The 20,592-nt window shown below is 48.9% G+C and overlaps 1 protein-coding gene across 1 annotated transcript; it reads right to left on the bottom strand.

The window, feature by feature from the left end:
• Positions 1-11,141: 11,141 nt before the first annotated feature.
• On the bottom strand, positions 11,142-15,126 carry HEY1 (hes related family bHLH transcription factor with YRPW motif 1). The gene is made up of 5 exons (XM_075550638.1): positions 14,782-15,126; positions 14,452-14,527; positions 14,210-14,293; positions 13,835-13,916; positions 11,142-12,923 (listed from the first exon to the last, which is right to left on the bottom strand). The coding sequence occupies exons 1-5, from the start codon at positions 14,868-14,870 to the stop codon at positions 12,343-12,345; spliced, it is 912 nt and encodes a 303-aa protein (XP_075406753.1). The 5' UTR covers positions 14,871-15,126; the 3' UTR covers positions 11,142-12,342.
• Positions 15,127-20,592: the final 5,466 nt, after the last annotated feature.

Raw genomic sequence — 20,592 nt, 5'->3', positions numbered from 1 at the left:
CACATTAGGAAATCCTTGATAGAGTGTGTGTGTGTGTGTGGGGGGGGGATGTGGAGCAAAATTCAAAACTGTAAAAAAAATAATAATAAAGGTTTCTGAGTTGGATACAAACTAATGGAATCCCCCAAACTATGTCTTTAGTCATGGCTTAATTTTCAGCCAAACAATAGACAGGTCCATAAGGGGAACAGTTTTGAACATGCGCATGTTAGAATATGCAACTATTTCAGATCAAAAGGCAACTTTTGCATAAAGACAGAGATCAGAGGAGTTAAGAAAGAGGGAGGAATGGTGAAAGGAAACAGAAAGAAAGTGGGATAACTGATATTTTGTGGGGATTGCAGTCAATGACAAGAAACAAAATGTGTATGAATGGAGGTTTGGAAAATTGATCTCTGTAAACCTTTAATCAGCTCACACTAAAAAGATTTTTCTAAGAAGAAAGTACTTGATTTTCAAAAGGATTTTATTAGTCATTTAATAATATCCCTTTCCTACTTTCTTATATTAATTCTATTAATATAAGAATGTTAAGAAGAAGTACAAGTCTTATTAGGGAACTATATCAATTCTAGCAATTTTTCTTCCACCAAGTGGCACCTGGGGAATGAGCATTAAGAACAACTAGTAAAGAGGAAGTGGGGAATCTTAAATTGAAATATTGAATGAGGGGGAAAAGCTATTTTGGCATTCATATTTCTCATTAATGTTCTCTTTGCTTTTCTTTCCCTAAACTCTCTAGAGAGGGACACAATCTTGGACAAAAGTTTTGAGAAGGGAAAAGAAAAAGGCCATTAAATGATAATGAGTCTCATTATCTCTGCCCCTTCTCCAATATTTCTCAATTCAGTGAACATGTGAACAAAAACCAAGCACTGTGCTATCCAGCTCATCCTTCTGCCATCATAAAAACATGTGTAAAACAGTCAAGAAGAGAAAGCCTCTGAGGGGTCGACCCCAATCCCACTATGGGGACAGCTGCCCCTCCCCCCAGAAGAATTTATTTCAGAGAACAGCACTGAAGCTGCCGCTCTGGGAGAGGGACATGTCTGATCAGAGCACACGGGAGCAAATGAAGGTAGAGGAAGATAGAGTGGACCACAGCCTGGCCTACCAGGCCTTGAGGATAATATTCCCGTTCAGGGCAGCAAATCTACAGAGAAGACCACATGGCTGGACCCACTATGAGACACGACATCCCTCACTGACCGATAGCCCTACGGGGGACAACACTGGAGACGCAGTATGGGAATTCCGCCCAATCTGATCCCACCACACCAAGGCAGAACATTAAGGGCATGCAACAGAACAGCAAGGGGAACAGAGCAATGAAGTCCCTAGGGAATACCAAAATTAGACTTTGGGACCAGGACTTGGCACCCCATCAGACTTGACCAGAAAACACTCCTAAAGGCCAACAAACAGTCCTTGAACTAACTACAAGCTTTTCTTTGTTGTTGTTTGTCATTGGCTTATTGTTGTTTTGTTTTCTTTTGTTGCTTGGTTTTGCTCTGTCTTGTTTTTGTGCATGTTATTAGTTCTGCAGGTCTGTCTAAATAAGATAGGCTAGATGAACTATCTGGAGGAGAAAACAACGGGACCAACAGTGGTATTAACAAACTCAGGGACAAGGGAACAACAAATGATCCAAATCGGTGATGAGGAGGGTGTAGGAGGCCTGGTAGGGCGTGATCAAGGGTCATGTAACCGAGAGGAATTATTGAAACCCAAATGAAGACTGAACATGATAGTGGGACAAGAGGAAACTAAAAGGAAATTGAGGAAAGAGCTAGGAGGCAAAGGGCATTTATAGAGGTCTAAATAAAGGCATGTACATATGTAAATATATTTTTATATAAGGATGGGGAAATAAGCCTACATGCATATATTTATAGGATTAGTATTAAAGTAACAGACAGACATTGGGCCTCCACTCGAGTACTTCCACAATACAAGAATACTTTGTTCTATTAAACTGGCATTCCAGGATGCTCACCTTCCCGACGCAACCACTGAAGACAAAGCAGGTGCATAAGCAAATGTGGTGAAGAACGCTGATGGAGCCTGCTATCAAAAGATATGGTGTCTAGAGTCTTAAAGACTTGAAGGTAAGAAAGCGGCCATCTAACTCAGAAGCAAGGAAGCCCAAATGAAAGAAGCACATCAGCCTGTGTGATCACAAGGTGTTGAAGGGATCAGGTATCGGGCATCAAAGAACAAAAAATCGTATCATTGTGAATAAGGGGGACTTCGGAATGGGAACCCGAAGAGCCCATCTGTAGGCAACTGGACATCCTTTTACGGAAGGGTCAGGGGGAGGAGACAAGACAGGGTGCAGTGTAGCAACAATGAAACATACAACTTTCCTCTAGTTCCTAAATGCTTCCCCACCCACCCACCCCCGCCACTATCATGATCCCAGTTTTGCCTTACAAATCTGGCTAGACCAGAGGATGTACACTGATACAGATAGGAACTGGAAACACAGGGGATCCAGGACGGATGATCCCTTCAGGACCAGTGGTGAGAGTGGTGATACCGGAAAGGTGGTGTAGAAAGGGGGAACTGATTATAAGGATCTATATATAACCTCCTCCCTGGGGGACGGACAACAGAAAAGTGGGTGAAGGGAGATGTCAGACAGTGTAAAACATGACAAAATAATAATTTATAAATTACCATGGTTCATGAGGGAGAAGGGAGTGGGGAAGGAGGGGGGAAAATGAGGAGCTGATGCAGGGAGTTACGTAGAGAGCAAATGTTTTGAGAATGATGAGGGCAACAAATGTACAAATGTGCTTTACAAAATTGATGTATGTATGGATTGTGATAAGAGTTGTATGAGCCCCCAATAAAAAGATTAAAAAGAAAAAAGGACTAGAAAAAAAAAGAGTTGTATGAACCCCCAATGAAATGATTTTTTTTTTAAAAAGAACAGAAATCCTATGGTGGGTTCACAGTCCCTTAGCTATCACTAAGGAAGTCATTGAATTGTTCCCTTATTAGCTGGCTTGTAGGCCCAGATAGGAGATGAGTGAGGGGTACTGCTTTCTCTTATACTATAAAGGAAGGGTTATTATGAAGGTCGGGATGAAAAGGTTAAACTTGCAAATGTTAAGACAGGTACACATGTACAAGCTTGGTATCTGGAGACAGATGCCTTTAAAACATTTGTGTTCATGTAGCCGTGTCCCTTGCGACGTCTTAGAAAGTCGTCTTCGTCTTTGAAGCCCATTTACATGTGGCTTCTAGTTCGTTCTCCTCTCTTCCAGAGGTCATTTTGTGCCCAAAGCCTTACTACATTTTCAGACAACTGTCGTCATTAGAGAAGGCCCTCTGGTGGCGCAGTGGTTAAGCATTCAACTGCTAACCGAAAGGTCAGTGGTTTGAATCCCCCAGCTCCTCCTGGGGAGGACGCCGTGGCAGTCAGCATCTTAATCATGGCACCTTGGGAGAAGTTCTATCTGATCCTAAGAGGTCTAGGGGAGTCTGAATCGACTACACTGCACAACAACCAGTAGTCATTAGAATACATTACAGGACCCCTCCTACAAAGTTGAAGCCAATTAATAAGTTTGAGTGTTTAAAACAAAACAAAACAAAACCACAGACTTGGAACCTGCCCTTGAGTCCTAGCGTTCCCGCTTAATAGGTGAGCGATTTCAGAAAAGCTCCTTCATCTTGCACAATATCAGTTTCCACATCTATAAACGAATGCTGTTGACCTACCAGAATACCCGCTCTTAAAGATCGAAGGTCATGTTTTAAAGGGCCCTAGCCATGTACCTGGTCTATTGCAAGTGCTAAACAAAGAACTGTTGTCGCCCAACCAATTACTGAGCCATCGAACAATCCCATGTCGTCGTTTCTCTAAATGTACATGCTGCAACACCCCTCCCCCAACGCCCCTCCCCCAACGCCCCTCTCGTTTTCTTTGCCGCAAAGCAGGGCTGGGGTTCAGGATCAGGACTCGTCGGGTTTAGAAGAGTGAGAGCGTGCACAGCTTAGAGAGCCTCCGCTGGACTCGCTTCCAGATGTGGGCGGGGGTGGGGGTGCTCTCTTGCTAGCGGGCACTGCCCTTCAGGACGGTTGCTAGCCCGTGGAAATGCACGATCCCACCCGAGATGAGGTGGATCGGGCTAGTGTTAGGAAAACGGTCAATGATTGCTGCTGTGCTGTGCTGCTGGGCCTGCCTCTGCCTCGGAGTGACCCCGTCGGACAGAGTGGCCCTACCCGCAGAGAATTCCCTAGTCTGTAGTCTGTACAGGTGTGCGGCTCCCGCGCCTTCTCCTGCAGAGCCACTGACTGGATTCAAACCACCAGTCTTTCCATTAGCAGAGAGCTCTTCACTGTGGAACCATCCGGACGCCTTTTAACAAAATGACCAATACCCAGCAGCAATCGAGTGTGTGTGCATTGTAATTTACAATCACGTCCTATCCCTCCGTTTTTCATAAGCTTTTAAAAGGTGGCTGAGGTGTAAATGTGAAAGTGTTTTGAGTTCAGAGAAAACATAGACATAGACCAAGATTCAAATTTGTGTCTCAGTTAGTTCTTTTTAATGCCCACGGGGGCTCGGGGGCATCAGCAATAGGGAACAAACATGGCTCTCACCCTGAGAAGACTTCAGAATAAAAAGTAAAAGCACTGACGTGAATACTAAAATAAGAAGCCAGTCAGTTGGTGAGAGGAGGTGGACATGGATGCAAACCCCCAGAAACCAAACTACCGGCATCCGGCTGATTCTTACTCATAGCGGCCACATGCAGGGCCTCTGAGACTATAAATCTTTATGGGAGCAAACAGCTTCATCTTTCCACCATTGAGGGGTCGGTGGGTTTGAACCACTGACTTTGCAATTAGCAGTCCAACAGTTAGCCCACAGCCCCACAAGGAGTCCTGAAAATCCGTGGGTTTTGAGGGGAAAGTGAGTAGAAAGGAAGCCACTGAGAGGAGCGGAGATAAGATCAATTGAAGTCAATGCAATTCCATGCACTGTCCGCCTACAAATGCCGACATCGACACTCAAGATGATAGAGAGTGAGATGGCAAATGGGACTCCACGGTGGGTTTGACCAAGGACATTTCTACATTTCTCTTTGTATGTGCTGCAACGTCCATGAACACAGTGACAGCATCCCAAACCCACTCCATAGAGAAGTCCTATGCGGGATTCCTACGGCTTCTTAAGCCTTTCGGCAGCAGTCGACAGCCCCATCCTGCTCGTACGGAGGAGCCAGGGGGGTTGCTTACCAATATGGTGAGGGAAGAAATAACTAGGCCCTGGGCCTCTGGACCACATCCTCTGGAAACATCAAGGTCAATTGGCATGACATAGTCCACAAGGACAATATTCGATATCTTACTTGGGTTGGTATTGACTTGCAAGTCTTAAAAGCAGGTAAGTGCCACTAAAGGTGCACCTACTGGTCTCTCCCCATCTGAAGAGAAGATTCAAGAAAATCAGAAACAATTAGTCCACAGGACTAATGGACGACAAAAATCTCAGCCTTGATGGCACTTGGACCAGCAGATCTGGCTGATGGCCTGCAGCCACAGCCAACTGCTCTGAAAGAAATCGCAGTAGGAGGTTCTGGACAGAGTGGGAGGAAAATGTTGAACAAAGCTCAAAAATCATATAAAAGAGTAAGATTATTGATATGACAGCGATTGGTAGAATCTTGATGGAGATTTTTGATGGAGACTTTGATAGAATTTGATAGACTTTGGCCTTTGCACACTCTTCAAGCCTGGAAATGAACTCTCACCCCATGACTTAACTTTCAACCAGACAATAGACAAGTCTGTTAGGTGGACAATCACACCAGGGGTATGCACTCCTTAGAACAACTGAAAGAGCAGCATCTTCCCAGGGATAAAGCTCAGGAGCAGGAAGGGATAGAAACGTAGGACTAGTGGAAAAAATGACCATAGGGGAAACGTGGGGGATGGGTGCTGTCACATTGTGGGAATTGCAATCTAAGTCATGGAACAAAACGTAGGAATTGTTCAATAAAAAAACAATTTAATCTGTAAAATTTCCTCCAAATTACAATAAAAAATTTTTAAAAACAACCCTGACTATAAAACATTTAATGGACCACAGATTATTAATTGACATAATAGTAACTTTCAGTAAAAAAATTTTTTTTAAAAGAAGAAAAAAACTGGAAGGTTTTTTGGCTACGAAGTTCCTTTGGCCACCAATGAAAGGCAGTCAGTTGCATTTTCCAAAGGTGCCTCGAAAGAAAGGCCGGGGCATCTCCTTCCAAAAAGGCACAATCCTTGAAACCCCTTGGGAGTGCGATTCTACTCTGAGACACTTGAGTTGGCCCTGCCTCAGAATCAACGTGAGCTGGTTTGGGTTGGCACATAGGAAAGAAAAATTTACCAAAGAACTGTAAGGAAGCATGGACGCACGGAATGATACATATGTAATCTATTAGCACAAAATCTCGAAACCTGCTCCCCGGACATACCTCTGAGGGACACTTGTCGAGCTCAGTCTTGCTGGGACTTGTGGGCCGGGGGACCATTCTGTGCAAAGGTGCAAATGCAGGTCAGTGCCTACAAGTTGCTGAAAACGAAGGGCCTACATCTCTTTCCCTTCTGCTGCTTCTCCCGTTGCCGTCCGCACCCCGGTGCCCAAGCAGAACACTGAAGCAGGCTGAGTTTTCGCAAAGCACTGCAGCTCCTCAAGATCAAGGCAGGCATTATATTTCAAGTTGAGTTCAAAACAACTTGCTTTGTGCTGGGATTCCTTACTTCCTGAAAGCAGGTGGCGCCTTTCAGGGCTTCGGTGTGCTGAGTCATGAGCAAGCTACATCCTTGCTCTTTCATTTAAAGGCGTCAGGCTGAGAACCCTCCCTGGTAAAATGAACACAAGGGCCAACTCAAGAGCACCTTCAGAAGTTCTTGTGAAACGTTGAAACCAACCAAAAAGGTCTTAGCTTTCTCTCTCATTGCTTTGTTTTTCCTTGGCAAACTTTAACGACCAAGAAGTAATTAAAAAAACAACAAAAACCACTGTCCTTTATCTTTACATGATATACACAGCTGCCTGCTTGGGGCAAAGAGTTAACACACCTGGTGGCTACCCGAACGTTTGGAGTTTCATCCACGCAGAGGTACCTCATCAGGAACGCTTGGTGAACTGTTTCCAAAAGCACATGGACTTGAAACCCCTATGGAGCAGTTCTATAACTCTACTCCAAGTGAGATGTGAGGTCCCCAGGAGACAGAGTCAATGCCACACTCTAATGACTATAAAATAAAATCTGATATTTTAAAAATATGAAACTCACTGCCTTCAAGTCAATACTGGCTCATAGAAATCCTGTAGAACAAAGAATTACCCCCTTTGGGTTTCCAATACTTTAAATTGGTACGAGAGTAGACAGCCTCAGCTTTCTCTCACAGAGCTGCTCCAGGGTTTGAACTGCTGACCTTGTGGTTAACAGTTTATTGCGTGTGAGCAGCTGTTTGCACAGCTTGCTACACAACCTGTCAGGGCTCCTTCTATTTTAGGAGTGTGTTTATGCATTAAGCATATTCAAAAGCTAATAATGATGAAGATCTTGGAGACTTCTAGAACTCCAGGGACCAATCGATGAGTTCCACAGAAGTAGTAGAGACGAGAGCATCAATCTTGCCAGGAGCATCTTTATTCTGAGCAGTGGCTGGTGAGTTGAAACTGCCAAACTTGCTGTTACAAGGCCAAGGCTTATCTCGTAGGGCTCCCGGGCTCATTCTAAAAGGTCCTGAGGGATTTTACACTCAAGTCATATGTATTTTTGGTTCAAGCACTCCCTGGCTTAGGATGGAGTCCCCACCAATGTTTCACTAATAAAGTGGTTCTAATTTGCATATTTCCCCATATGCATTTTATTACGTGTGTCTTTGTCCTCACAGCTCTTATGCTTGAGCCACGGCGGCAGCCACGGTGTCGATCCATGATTTGGAGGGTCTTCGTCCTTTTCCAGGGCCTGGGCTCGCCTGCGAACACGCCCGCATTATGTGAAGTGCAGAAACCCTTGCTTCTAAGGAACATTCTGGCTCTACAGGAATCATCTGGCTGTCCTCGGTGCTTTTCATGTTCTTCAGGGACGCCATATCTCACCTGACCAAGTCTTCTCTGGTCTTCCGTGTTCATTGTTCTGCTTTCACATGCCTATCAAGCAACTTGTCTTCAATGCAAGAATTCTGCCCCCCCCCATACTTGACTTCATTAATCCATAGTAATACACTTAAGGAACATAAGTAGACAATTATTGAGGCCTTTCTGACCGGTGAAGTTTTCCTCATAAGGAAACGTTACGAACCACTTGAAGTTTTTTCACTTACATGTGTATTCTTGTCATAAACATCTATAATGTAGGAGCCTATGTATTGCCATTAAAGGACCCTAATGTTAATGGGGGGGGGGGGCTGGTGGCTTAGTAGTTACAGGTTGGAATGCTAACAAGAAGTTCAGCAGCTCAAAACCGAGGGAGAAAGACAGGGCTCTCAATTCCTGTAAAGACTGACAGACAGGGTAAATCAGAAACTCACGGGGGGTTCTCCTCCGCCTGTAGGGTCACCGTGCATCCACATGGACTCAGTGACACTAAATGGAGGTTAGTGGCCTTGGCTGCAGCAAGTCAGAATAGAGGTGGGAGTTTTCTTACATTCTTCTTCCTCTTCATGATATTGACTAATAGCCTCCAGCCCACCCCACTGCACAGGAAGCTCCAATTCTCCTGGATTCCCAGCAAAGGAACAGAAAGCTGCCACGCTGTCTGTGATTGTAAGTTTCACATGCCAGACTCTTCTCAACACATCACCCACCACCTGGTGAACTTAGCTAGGAGGAACATTAAGTCCCTAGCCATCAGTCAACTTCAAAGGATTTATAAAGAAACCACAATATTTCTTGGGAAAACTACACAATCTAGAAAAGGAGCCCCTATACGGCCTTCCTCCCTACCCTGCCCTCCGAGAAAGGAGGAGGGAAAGCGCCAACTGGCTCCGGATGCACGGAGCACTGATATGACCAATGCAGTCCCCAGCTCTTTCTGCAGAAGCCGCTCCATGACAGGCACCAATTCCCTCTCCATCTAGGTCTCAAAACTCGCTGCCAATTCTGACGGTGCAAGTACAATGCTGCTCACTAGCGCTGGGATGCCATTTGCAATCCAAGCGTCTAAAATGAAGCTAGCACTTCATAAAGAAGTCTCGTGTCACTTGTTAAGTGCCAGCGAGTCAGCTCTTGTTAAGTGCCAGCGAGTCAGCTCCGACCCATAGCGACCCTCTGTACAACAGAAGGTAAAACTGACGGGTCCTGCACCCCCTCACAATGCTTCTTGTTTGAACCCATTATTAGCGCCACCGTGCAACACCATCTTGTCGAGGGCCCCTCTCGTTTACCAGGTTCTCCAAGGACTGGTCCAGACATGTCCAAAGTACCTGAGATGAAGTCTTGCCATCCTTGGCTCTAAGGAGCTTCCTGGCTGTACTTCTAACAAGACACATCTGTTGGTTCTTTTGGCAGTCCGTGCGACTTTGTCAATCCTCTTCACCCACACCATAATTCAAATACCCCAATTGTCCTTCAGCCTTCCTTATGCAATGTCCAACTTTCACATGCCTATGAGGCAATAGAAAATACTACGGCTTGAGTCAGGCGCATCTCAGTACGCAAAGACAAGCACACAGCTTCATTAGACAGGAATACGCATGTGTCGCCAAGCTGCACCCACCACAATGGGGTCCACATGAGGCCAGGTGGTGGGGGAAATGTTGAGTAGGGTCTAGCATGTGAAACTTGCAATCACACAGCACTGCAGCACCCAATGTTAATTGGTGGGCCTCTAAAGGGGCCATCCACGGGCAAGGAAATTGTTCAAATCAGACTGGGATTGACCAAGGCAAGAAAGCACTCCGGTGATAGGCTTTGAAAACTGTGTCGACCATTTGACAATTGAATACTGAGGTTACCTACTGAGTGTTCAGTTATGTGCTAAACAGAAAATTCTTTTTTTTTTTTCCATCCCGGGAATCCAGGAGCCTGTGTTTAATCTCAAAGCGCAGACCCGAGTTTGCCTTCCTAGCTTCCAGTTTTAATTTGAGAGGGAAGTCAGGACTCAGTGGTTGAGCAAAGATAAAAGGCTGGTTTCTGTCATCTGCCAGAGCAATTTTTCTCCCTCTCCTCGTCCTCCAGCCAAGATCAAGTCAAGCTCTCACCAAGCTCAGAGACTGCCTTTTCCCTGTAGGGCATCAAAACCCAAACCCACTGCTATCGGGACCATTTCAATTCAGAGGCCCAGTTGTTCAGACCGGAACTCCTCGGGCTCCCGAGTGGAAACCCTTCAAGAAGCAGACGCCCCATCTGAACCACAGGTTTGCGCCAACATTTAGATTTGTAGCCCAGCACCTGAGCCAGTGCACCACTAGTATCCCTGCTCCCTTGGCTGTGGGAGCAGGTGAGGAAATGGGAAGGCACCCCTCTTTAACGAGGCCGTCTCACCGCCTCTGCTCTGGTCAGGTTTTGTTCTAACCTAAAGGTTATGTCCCTTTTCTCACCACACATCTCTAAGTCAAACGCAACTAAAGGGTTAAGCAAACTCCTTAGAAACAAGATGGGGAAGACTCCTGGAGCTGTGCAGGTGTGAAATTACAGCCTGCCACCTCCTCCCCGTGGAGTGCCCCCCCACAGAGCCTCAGATAGCAAGGTTTGGGGGATTTTTTTGGTCTGTCTTGTTGTTTCAATATAAATAAATAAATGAAATGAATTTTCTGTTTAGCATGTAACTGAACACTCAGTAGGTGCTCTCGGTGCACAATTGTCAAATGGTCCACACAAGTTTTCTGAGCCTGTCACTGGAGTGCTTTCCTGGCTTTGCAAAGCCCAGTCTGGTTTGAGCGATTTCCTTGCCCGTGGATGGCCCCTTAAGAGCCCTGCCATTTGAAGTTCTGGCTAAAGGCCATACTAGAGAAGCCAGAGCTCTGCGTTGTAATGAAGTCCCGCGATTCAACAGCACAGGCTCAAATATGAGACTTGCACACCTAAGAAAATGGATCACCCAGGCAGAATGAAAACGAGAGAAAATCTCTTTTTTTAAGTCAATAGATGGAAGAGATTTACAGCAGAATAATTTGTTCTTTTTTATTTAGTCACAGCACACATGAGTACAACAGAGGTCAAACCCAGTTCAGTGGAAGTCAAACTGCCCTGCTAAAGGAATAAACCTGTGACACTTGGATAGCCTGAATCAAATTAAATATGCCAAAGAGAGGACAGCAAAGCCCTTTTAGGTTATCTCAACCACCACTGAAGAGAGACACAACATGAAAGCTTCCGTGCGGGGAGAAAACAGGAGTTCGCGGGAAAGGAGGCTGTGCCTTTAGCAGGTTCCACTGCGCCTCTCCATTGACCACTTGTGTACCACCATCACCAATCCGCCCTAACGTGGTGTGTGTGAGGTTTATGGGATTAAACAGCCATTGCATTGCAGGGGGCTGGGAAATGGGGGTGGTGTGGGGGCATATTCTGTGAGATTCTCTTTGCTCTCATTCCCCACCAATATACTAGCAGAGGCCGAACTGCCAGTGGCTCTCTCCAAACCACGCCAGAAATGCAAGTTCCAGCAGAGGACAGCAGTGAATGGGTCTCAGAGGGGAAGTCCACTCGCCGATGGTCTTCCGATGGATGTCCTGTGCACTAATGAACACACACACCTTACTGGTTGTTATATGACGCATAGAACTGAGAAGTCCTCTTTCTTGGATAAAGCTGATCATCTGATTTGTCAACGCTTTGTTCAAAAATATGAAATTCAGGAAAAGCCCCTCCCCCTCCCCCGCGAAAAGAAAAAAAAGTATTTTTATACAACACCTTAATCTGTCAAAATATTAACAAATAGGAGTATGTTAACATTGAGCATAGTGGTCTGGAAAAAAATTAATTCTAAAAAGAAACTAACTATACAAGGAGAAACAGACCTACTGGTTAAATTTTCCAAAATCGGTGGAGGCAATAAACGGAATCATTCTTTGATGCGTTCGCAAGTCAATTAGGCACAGTACAAACCTATCACAAAGAGTTGGTCTATATTTACTGTGCCCACTTAATGTCCTGAACAAAATCTTAGCAACTGTTTTTTTTCAAACTTCTAATACACGACATCATACAAAAATTTAAAAAGGAAAAAAAACCCAACAGACCTTTAGTCTTTAAACAGAGTTTAACTGAAAGTGTACCTTTTTCCTTTAACTGACGACTTTAAGGTGATGTTGGCAACAGTCCAGCTCAGCTGGGACTTTAAGCTTACCCGTCCTCCCACTTTCTAAGTCAATGTCAGTTCTTTAAAAAGCTCCGATCTCTGTCCCCCAAGGTCTATAGGGCTTGCCAAGATTCGCCGCCTGTGTGGGTGCCGAAGGGCTCAGTGCATTGGGAGAGAGGAGGTGGAAAGAGCTGAAAGAGAAGGGGAAGGACAGCGAGGCCACGGAGGAGAGCAGAGGCGGGGACAGTTTGGAGGAGGAGGTGACCACCGGGAGCACTGGTCCAAGGCCGCCGCTAGGCGGAGCTCGCAGGGCGGGCGCCTCCGGGTGCGCGGACGCCAACCTGCCCTGGGGGTGCGCTTCCGAAGGCGAGGCCGCGCTGCCAGCGTTCCCGGGGCCGTTCTGGGCCAGCAACAGGGGATGCGCGACGTGCGGGTGATGTCCGAAGGCGCTCCCCCAGGGAATGTGTCCAAGGCTGGCGTGGGCGCCGCTCGCCGCTTCCCGCTGGGAGGCGTAGTTGTTGAGATGCGAGACCAGTCTAACTCGAAGCGGGTCAGAGGCGTCTAATCCTTCAATGATGCTCAAGTAACGGGCAACCTCGGCCAGGCATTCCCGAAATCCCAAACTTCGGTAGTCCATCGCGAGGGCGTGCGCGTCGAAATAGCCTGAGGGGGGAAAAGGGAGACCTCAGCGTTTTCCTCCGAATCGGCCCCCTCCCTCATTAATTCCACCTCAATGGCGGAGAGCCCTTCCTGGCAAATACCTACATCCTTACAACACATTCCTCTGAAAACCCACTATGTGGAGTCAACCACATTCTCTGCATTAATTAACATGAGCAGTGTGCGTGTGCTAATGCAAGTTCAAAGTCCAATTAGAAGCTGCCAAGCCGACACTGCAATTATACCCTACCAATAGATGAAGCTATGCCCATTCCTTTAATGTTTTCCTTCAACAACAACAAAAACACATCAAGGACGGAGAAACCACAGAGCAGTGACATTCATTAGACACACAGATGTAAGTTATCATCACGGAGCTTTTAGGAGCCCGGTCCTCAGGAAAGCATTTTCCGGCTGGAGACAGACACACAGAGACAGACACACAGACCACTGCGACCTTCTGTGATTTAACCACAACTGCCTTTTCGCCAGTCATCAGGCAGCTCATTCTGAAAATCCTGGTACATAAAATTAATGCCATCTACTTTAAAACAAAACAAAGAAAATAGTTGAAAGCTTTTTCTCAAAACTGCCAAGGGCAGATGAGAGAGCTACCTCGTTTAAATCAGGGCTGTCACCACTTTAAGGCAACTCGCAAACTACAGGAGGGATTTTCCCAAAGAGGGTGCTGGATGTCTAGTGTGCATTAGCTTCGTGTGCAGAGTCAAGGGGTGATTAATTAATTCACTGGAGAAAATCCTGGGTGCAATTGAAAATGTACTAGCACAGGGTTCGCTCTCCGCCCGCCAAGCACCCGGTAAAAATAAGGCGGACACTGCGCCAATCCTGCAGCACGCCGCCGCCGCTCACTCCGCCCAGGGCGCTCAGAGCCCCCCGCCCCACGGGGAGGTTACCTTTCCCTCCGGCAGTGTGCAGCATCTTCAAGTGATCCACCGTCATCTGCAGGATCTCGGCTTTTTCAAGCTTAGCAGATCCCTAGAGAAGACAATGGTTCAGAATGATTTGGCATCAAATGCCTTTGGACGCGACAACTTTTAAAAAAGCACACCAAACGATGTTATGTTATAAATCGTCACGTGTGTGCTAAACCGAACTGGGTTCTCTTGGTAAATACGCTGTGGGTGTACGAATTCATCTCCTTTACATATGGCCATTTAAAAAAGCCACCACGGATGAGTATCAGATTCCTGCGGGTGAGGGGGAGTGCGGTGGGGGAGCGCGGTCCGGAAGGTGCAGACAGGGCGAGTTCCACCGACTTTCTGCATTACCTGCTTCTCAAAAGCACTGGGCACCAGCCTCCTCAGCTCCGACAGACTGTTATTGATCCGGTCTCGTCGGCGCTTCTCAATGATCTGTAGGGAAGCGGGGAAAACAAAGGCGGGCACTTTCATGACGACTGTAAATTTCAAAATAAAGCTGGTTCCGTTAGCAACAAACAACCGCCCTCGCCCCATCACCCCACCCATCACCACCAAAAAAAAAAATTAAAAAGTCATGTAAACAGACTTACGCCTCTCCGTCTTTTCCTGGCCAAGATCTGGGAAGATGTAGTTGGGGACATGGAACCTAGAGCCGAACTCAAGTTGCTGAAATGGGGGGAGGGGGGAGAGAGCAGGAATCACCGTTAAACGTGGGGACCCGAGGGGTCGCCCCGAGGGCCTCCCTGCACTGGGGACGTTTTGGTAATGTGGGCTGCCGGGCACCTCCGGGCCCCTCACGGCGTGGGGGAGGAAGCCGGCCGTGGGAGCGCAAAGGTTAGCGCGGGCCACCGGCGCGCCTTCGCCTGCTGTCACCGCGGCCGCCCGGCGGTCGCCTCCCGCCCCCGCCTCCGCCAACTCACCCATTCTCGTCGGCACTCTCCTTCTCCACCTCGATCGTCTCGTCCAGCTCGCTGTCCGAGGAGCTGTACTCGGGGTGGGCTCGCTTCATGCTGGCTGCGCGTGGGCTCCGGGGGAGGGTCGGCGCAGCGGGCAGGGAGGAGTTAACTGCGGCGGCGCCTCTCCGCGCTCGGCTGCTCGCGTTCTGCACACACTGGGGCTGCTCACGAGCTGCCTCCGGTTAAAACTCAACCATCCCTTTCCCACGCTGAGCCCCTTCCCAGCGCCCGCGGGAGGGCGGGGGAGTACCGGCGGGCGGGCGAGGGGGCGGAGGGGCGGGGCGGCGGCTCCCGGGCAACAGATTCCCCCCCCCCCGCCGCCCCCAGCCAATCCGCCTGCTCGCTCGGCTGATTGGCGGCGGTAAAGCGGAGGGCGAGGGCGGGCCCCGCCCCCGCCCCCGCCCCGCCCCCGCCCCTGCCCGGCGGCGGTGTGTCGGCTCCGCAGGGGCTCGGCCGGGGCTCCACGGGGGGGAGGGAGGGGGCACAGGCGGCGGTGGGCCGGCGGCCGGGAGGCGGAGGAGGCCGGGCCCGGACGCAAGCCCGCCGGCAGCCGCGGCCCCGCCCGCCCCGCGCGCCGCGATTGGCCTGGCTGCGCGCCAGGGCCGCGCCTGCAGCGCCGCCGGTGAGCCGCACGCGCCGCGGGCCGTGGGAAAGTGCCGGCGCCGGGGCCGCCAGCCAATCCAGGCGGCTGGCGACGGCGGCCGCGCTGGCGGCGGCGGCGGCGGCGCTGGGCGGCCGCGTGAATGGAGAAGAATGGGCGGGCGGGGTCGCGGGGCCGCGTGAGGGCGCGCGGGCGGGGGCTGGACCGCCGCGGGCCGGGCCACCCCTCCGCGCGGTCCATAGGAGCCTGTCATCTGAGCCAGGGCGCCCAGGGGCCCCGGAAGCCACCGCCCAACCAGCGGTAAATCTCCGCTGCGGAGCCACCGGTGCCCGGCGGCGGGAGGCGAGCGCCGCTGGCTGGGCTGGTGCACCTGGCCGGGCCGCGCCCGCCGCTCAGCGGAGCCTGCAGGCGCCAGACCTGTCGCCGTGCCGACCTCTTGGAGGGGCAGGCAGTCTGCGACTGCAGCCATCTCGCCTGCACCCGTCCTTCCCAGCTTTCGGGGTGGAATGAATTCTTCCGTACACCCAATTTTCGAGGAAGTGAAGCGCTTCTTCGCGGCTAACTTGGGGGTAGGGGAGAAGGTCCCTCGGGCTATTTATTTATTTATTTATTTGTTTGTTTGTTTGTTTTCCTTCCCCGGCTTTGGCGTCCAGATCCTCTTGGCGGGCGACAGGGTGGCGGAGCTGGGCGTGAGTGTGAGGCCGCTCTTACTGCAAGAATGCACGTTTCAGACTCGTGTACGCACACCCACAGGCGTACTTTCCGGTCTGGCTGGTGCGTGGCTTATCCTGGGCGCTACGTGAAGTTCTCCAAGTCCCTCAGGGAGAGTCCAAATTTCAAAAACTGCCTAATCTCCTTAATGGTTCCCAGGATTGCGGAAAGCAGGAGAATTTGAATGTGAAAAGCCCGTCTTCATCATCGCGCCCTAAGGTGTAAAGCAATTCGTGTTTGTCTCTGCCCTTGAGGCTTGCTGAAGTTACTGTCAGTGAGGGAGAGCTTCGTCCATGCTGTTGTGGCTGGGTTTTTTGCAAGTAGCTCAATTTTTAGGCCCCCTTAATTATGGATCGCAATGCCATCGTATCACACTTTGGACCCACAGACCACACACGAAGAATTTCCTGAGCCTAAATAAATTATTTTCAGCCCCACCACCCCCACCACCCACCCACATTGGTACAACCTCCTTGTTTTCCAGGGACCCTGCCCTTAATTCTACCTCACCTTTCTTAGTAACTGCTCAGCCCTGTCAGCCTTCTCCTTCCTCTCCCCTGTCTGGGCCACATCCAGTTTGGGGAGAGGAGAGGGACCTGCTCTGACACCTCAGAGCCCCTTGCTCCCCTGATATTCCAACACCTACCTTCTGTCATTTGTCAACCCCAGATCTATCCTCTCTCTCTGCTCCTGCTCACAGGCTCACGGGTGGCTGGAGCTCAGAGGGGTTGGGGGTGGTGGGGGGGCTGAGCAATCGGCTCAACCACCGATACTTTCTTCCTCTGCACCCTACCCAGAATAGAATGGTCTAGGGGAAGGAAGCCAGCCCCCTGTTCATCCAGAAGTCGCCTGGACACGCAGGTCCTTCTCCCAGAGTGACATCCCTCTTCAAAAAGTATCCCCACTAAAACCAAACCCACTGCCACAGAATCAAGGGTGACGCATAGCGACTCTACATAGGGGTTCCATCGCTGTAAGTCTTTATGGGAACAGATAGTCTCCTCTGTCTTCCACATTTCCGTCTGGTGTGTTCGAACTAGTGCAAAAACACTTAGCCTATGTTGCCACCAGGACTGGCCCCCACCCCCCACTCCTGTAAAGTTTCCTAGCCCGCAACAAGGTCAGTAAGTCTGATTTTCTAGAAATTGGATGTATCCAATGTATTCATCCAGGAGTGAGAGGAAAAGTCCAGGTTGAATTTGTTTGCCTCCAGCTTAGCATCTACTTGAAGTCAGATCACACACACACACACACACACACACACGATTACTTTTCTGCCCCAAATGACTAATACATGGATTTTTTACATCTGCAAAATCTCACGATGCTTTCCAGCCAGCCATCTGTAATTGGGTGCCTGCTTTGTGCCTGTCACTGTACTAGGACAAGAATGCCAATGTGAGGTGGCTCCACCCTTTTAGAATGGAGGAGACAGACAAGTCATGAGTAAAACAGTCATGAGTGTGCACATGTTTGGAATGCCCTCGGATAAGAAAATGGGAGGTTGAGGATGATTCTGAGGCCTAACAGGGCCTTTCCTTAGGTCAGGGAGAGACCTGGAATCAAGAAGGGGGAACCTGGTGTTCAATTAGAGCCAAGTAAGAAGGGGTTGGAGCCCCCTCCCTGTAGTGATGGAATCAGGACAGAGTTTCGGGGCATAGGGGTAGACATAATTTTCTGCTACCTGATATGTAGAGGAGGGGCCTTGTGGTGAAGTTGGTTACACAATCGGCAGCTAACCACATGATCAGCAGTTCGAAACCACTAGACACTCTGTGGAAAAAGGAAGCTTTCTACGTCCATAAAGATTTACAATCTCAGAAACCCTCAGTGGGCCGGTTCTACTCTCCTCTAGGGTCACTAAAAGTTGGCCTCAATATAACAGCAGTGAGTGAGCAAGCTATGTAGAGAGAATTTCTGGAGGCTTTTACAAAGAACTGTTTTAAACTTCCTGTGGTCCCCTGAATACAAAGCACAACCTACAGACGTGGCTCCTGCAGCCTGCGTGTAGGCTTCCCAGCCTTGGCCTGTCAGGAAACAGTGGAGGAAGTTGCTTTTTATACTTCATCTGTCCAGAGGACCCGCCCTTTTCAAATTTCTCTCAGACCTGTTTCCTCTCCGGCATGTACAGTCTGGGTTTACTGTCCACTTGTTTACTTAAAGAGTCCTGAAGGAGCAATGGTTATGGACGCAGCTGCTAAAGGAAAGGTCAGCAGTTGGAACCCACCTGGTGCCCCCAGGGTGGGGGAGGTGGGAAGAGACTTGATCTGCCCTCAGAAAGGTTCCAGCCTTGCAAACCCATGAGGCAGTTCTACTCTGTCACACCGGGTTGCTATGAGTTGAAGTTGACTCCTGATTGCGAAACATGGCAGTTCAGTTCACTTGACTTCATTTACTCCTGAGCTACCTGGGTTATGGGCATAAGATTTAAGAATCTACCCCCAAGGGCTTGTGCCAAGTTGGGCCATGTGGTAGTTACATAATCGGGTATTGATTTGCAGAGGGGTGGAGTTTAGCCTGTCAAGCAGGTCACAGCTTGATGACCGCATTTGGAGGCTCCATGAATATAAATAGCTCACTGGAGGCCAGATACAGACACACTCTCTGCTTTATCTCCCGGCTGACAAGACACATGGAGCTACGCTAGAGCCCTGCAAATGGAGGAGCCACATGGAAACCCCTGCCAGCACTGACATGCTTGCAATGCCACTGGATCCACAAGATCTCCCACCCCACTGGCCTATGCTCTTCCTGCATTCAGCATCATTGCATGTTTCTTGTGAGTCAGAAGAGGAATTTATAGATTGGTATCAGACATATGGGCTAATATTGAACTTATAGACTTGATCTGGGATGGGATGTTTTCTTAATATACAATTACCCTTTGATATAAAACTCTCTCACACACATATGAGTGTCAGTGAATTTGTTTCTCTAGTCAACCCAGACTAACCCAGACCTCCTTAGAGGTGAGCTGGCAAACTCTCTTGAGGGAAATGGGAAGAGTTAACCTTAAATCTAGCACCAGTGTTTCCACCGGAAAGATGCTTAACTGCCAGGGAAGGGCAGATGCAGTAGCCAGCAAGGACTTCCTAGTAGAAAGTCCTAGGGGTGTTGGCTACTGTGGAGGTCCCTGTTTCTGCCAGTTTGCTGTTGACTGCAGGGACCTCCATTAAGAAGGCATTGGAAATGATGGACAGGACATTGAGACACTACTGTCCAGCTCCAATTGAAAAAAATATTAAAGGTTGCCTAGCTCTGGACTTGTAGTCAAGCCTCTTTATCCATACTAAGGCAAAGGTCTTTGTTCAAACGGGGTAAAAAACTTTCCGGATATACATGTTTGTATATTCACTTGGTATACCCATCTAAATCCTCCACGATAAGCTGGGCAGGAACCCTGGAGGTGCGGAGTGATTACAAATCAGGCCTCTCACTGAAAGGTCAGCAGTCCAAACCCACCAGCTGCTCCCCTGGAAAAAGATGAGGGGTTATGCTCCCGTAAAGATTAAAGCTTTGGAATTCCCAGAGGGGCACTTCTGCAGGGTTGCTATGAGTCTGAACGGATGGCAGTGAGTTTGGGTGAGCTGGGCACTGAGCCAGGCCTGGGGTCAGAGGTTTGACCAGTCCAAGTCCCAACCAAGCTGCTCACAGAACGTATCATGCAGAAGTCATGAGAACAACTTCTTAGCTGCAGGACAGAAGTAGGCAAGTTATTCTGTTTGACCTCTTTAAGCCTCACTTCTCGGCTGGTCACATGAGGTGTTAGGAATAGTTTCCTCACTGGTTTATAGCTGCTGAACAATTGTCACAAAAGAGGTGGCTTCTGAAAAGCAACAGAAACTCACTGTCTCACAGATCTGGAGGCTTGAGGCAATGAACTTGCCCTCAGTTGGCTCTGATGCATGGCGACCAAACTTAGGGCAGAAGGAAACCCTACCAGGCCCTGGCCACCTTCATGGTGGCTGGAATGCTTGAGTTCCTGGTTGCAGTGATTCTGCGCCTGCATCTCACTGTGGTTTCCCTCATTTTCACTGGCCTCGTTTGACCAAACATGCCATCTTCTTGTCGGGATCGCTCTTTCCTGATGACGCCCACTTTAGAGACTAGAAGTCCCTGGCAGCAGGGCCATGTTCACGTACAGCTCTTTCCTAACTTCCGGTGGTTTCTGAAGATCCTCAACCTTCCTTGGCTTCTAGAAGGGGCACTCCAATCTCTGCCTCTGCCATCATATGCCCATCTCCTTTTGACCCATGTTGCTTCTCTTTTTATAAGGACTCCACTGATAGTGAATTAGGGTCCACCTTCATGTTGACTAAATGTATCTGCAAAGACCCTGCTTTGAAACAAAGTCATGTTCACGGGTACTGGGATTGGGCTCCCCCAGTACCCATGAATATGGCCTTGTTTGAAGGTGTAGTGGTTACAAGTTGGGCTGCTAAACTCAACGCCAGCAGTTTCAG

Source organism: Tenrec ecaudatus, chromosome 5, assembly GCF_050624435.1.
Source record: "Tenrec ecaudatus isolate mTenEca1 chromosome 5, mTenEca1.hap1, whole genome shotgun sequence".
NCBI classification, from domain to species: Eukaryota; Metazoa; Chordata; class Mammalia; order Afrosoricida; family Tenrecidae; genus Tenrec; species Tenrec ecaudatus.
The sequence above is the reverse complement of the archived record's forward strand: the minus strand, read 5'-3'. Positions and strand labels throughout refer to the sequence as shown.

Coding starts and splice junctions, on each gene's coding strand:
- HEY1 (XM_075550638.1), bottom strand. CDS start 14,870: ATGAAGCGAGCCCACCCCGAGTACAGCTCCTCGGACAGCGAGCTGGAC. Junction 14,528..14,781: donor GAGAGTGCCGACGAGAATGG/GTGAGTTGGCGG, acceptor CCCCCATTTCAG/CAACTTGAGTTCGGCTCTAG. Junction 12,924..13,834: donor GCACACTGCCGGAGGGAAAG/GTAACCTCCCCG, acceptor TTCCCCCCTCAG/GCTATTTCGACGCGCACGCC.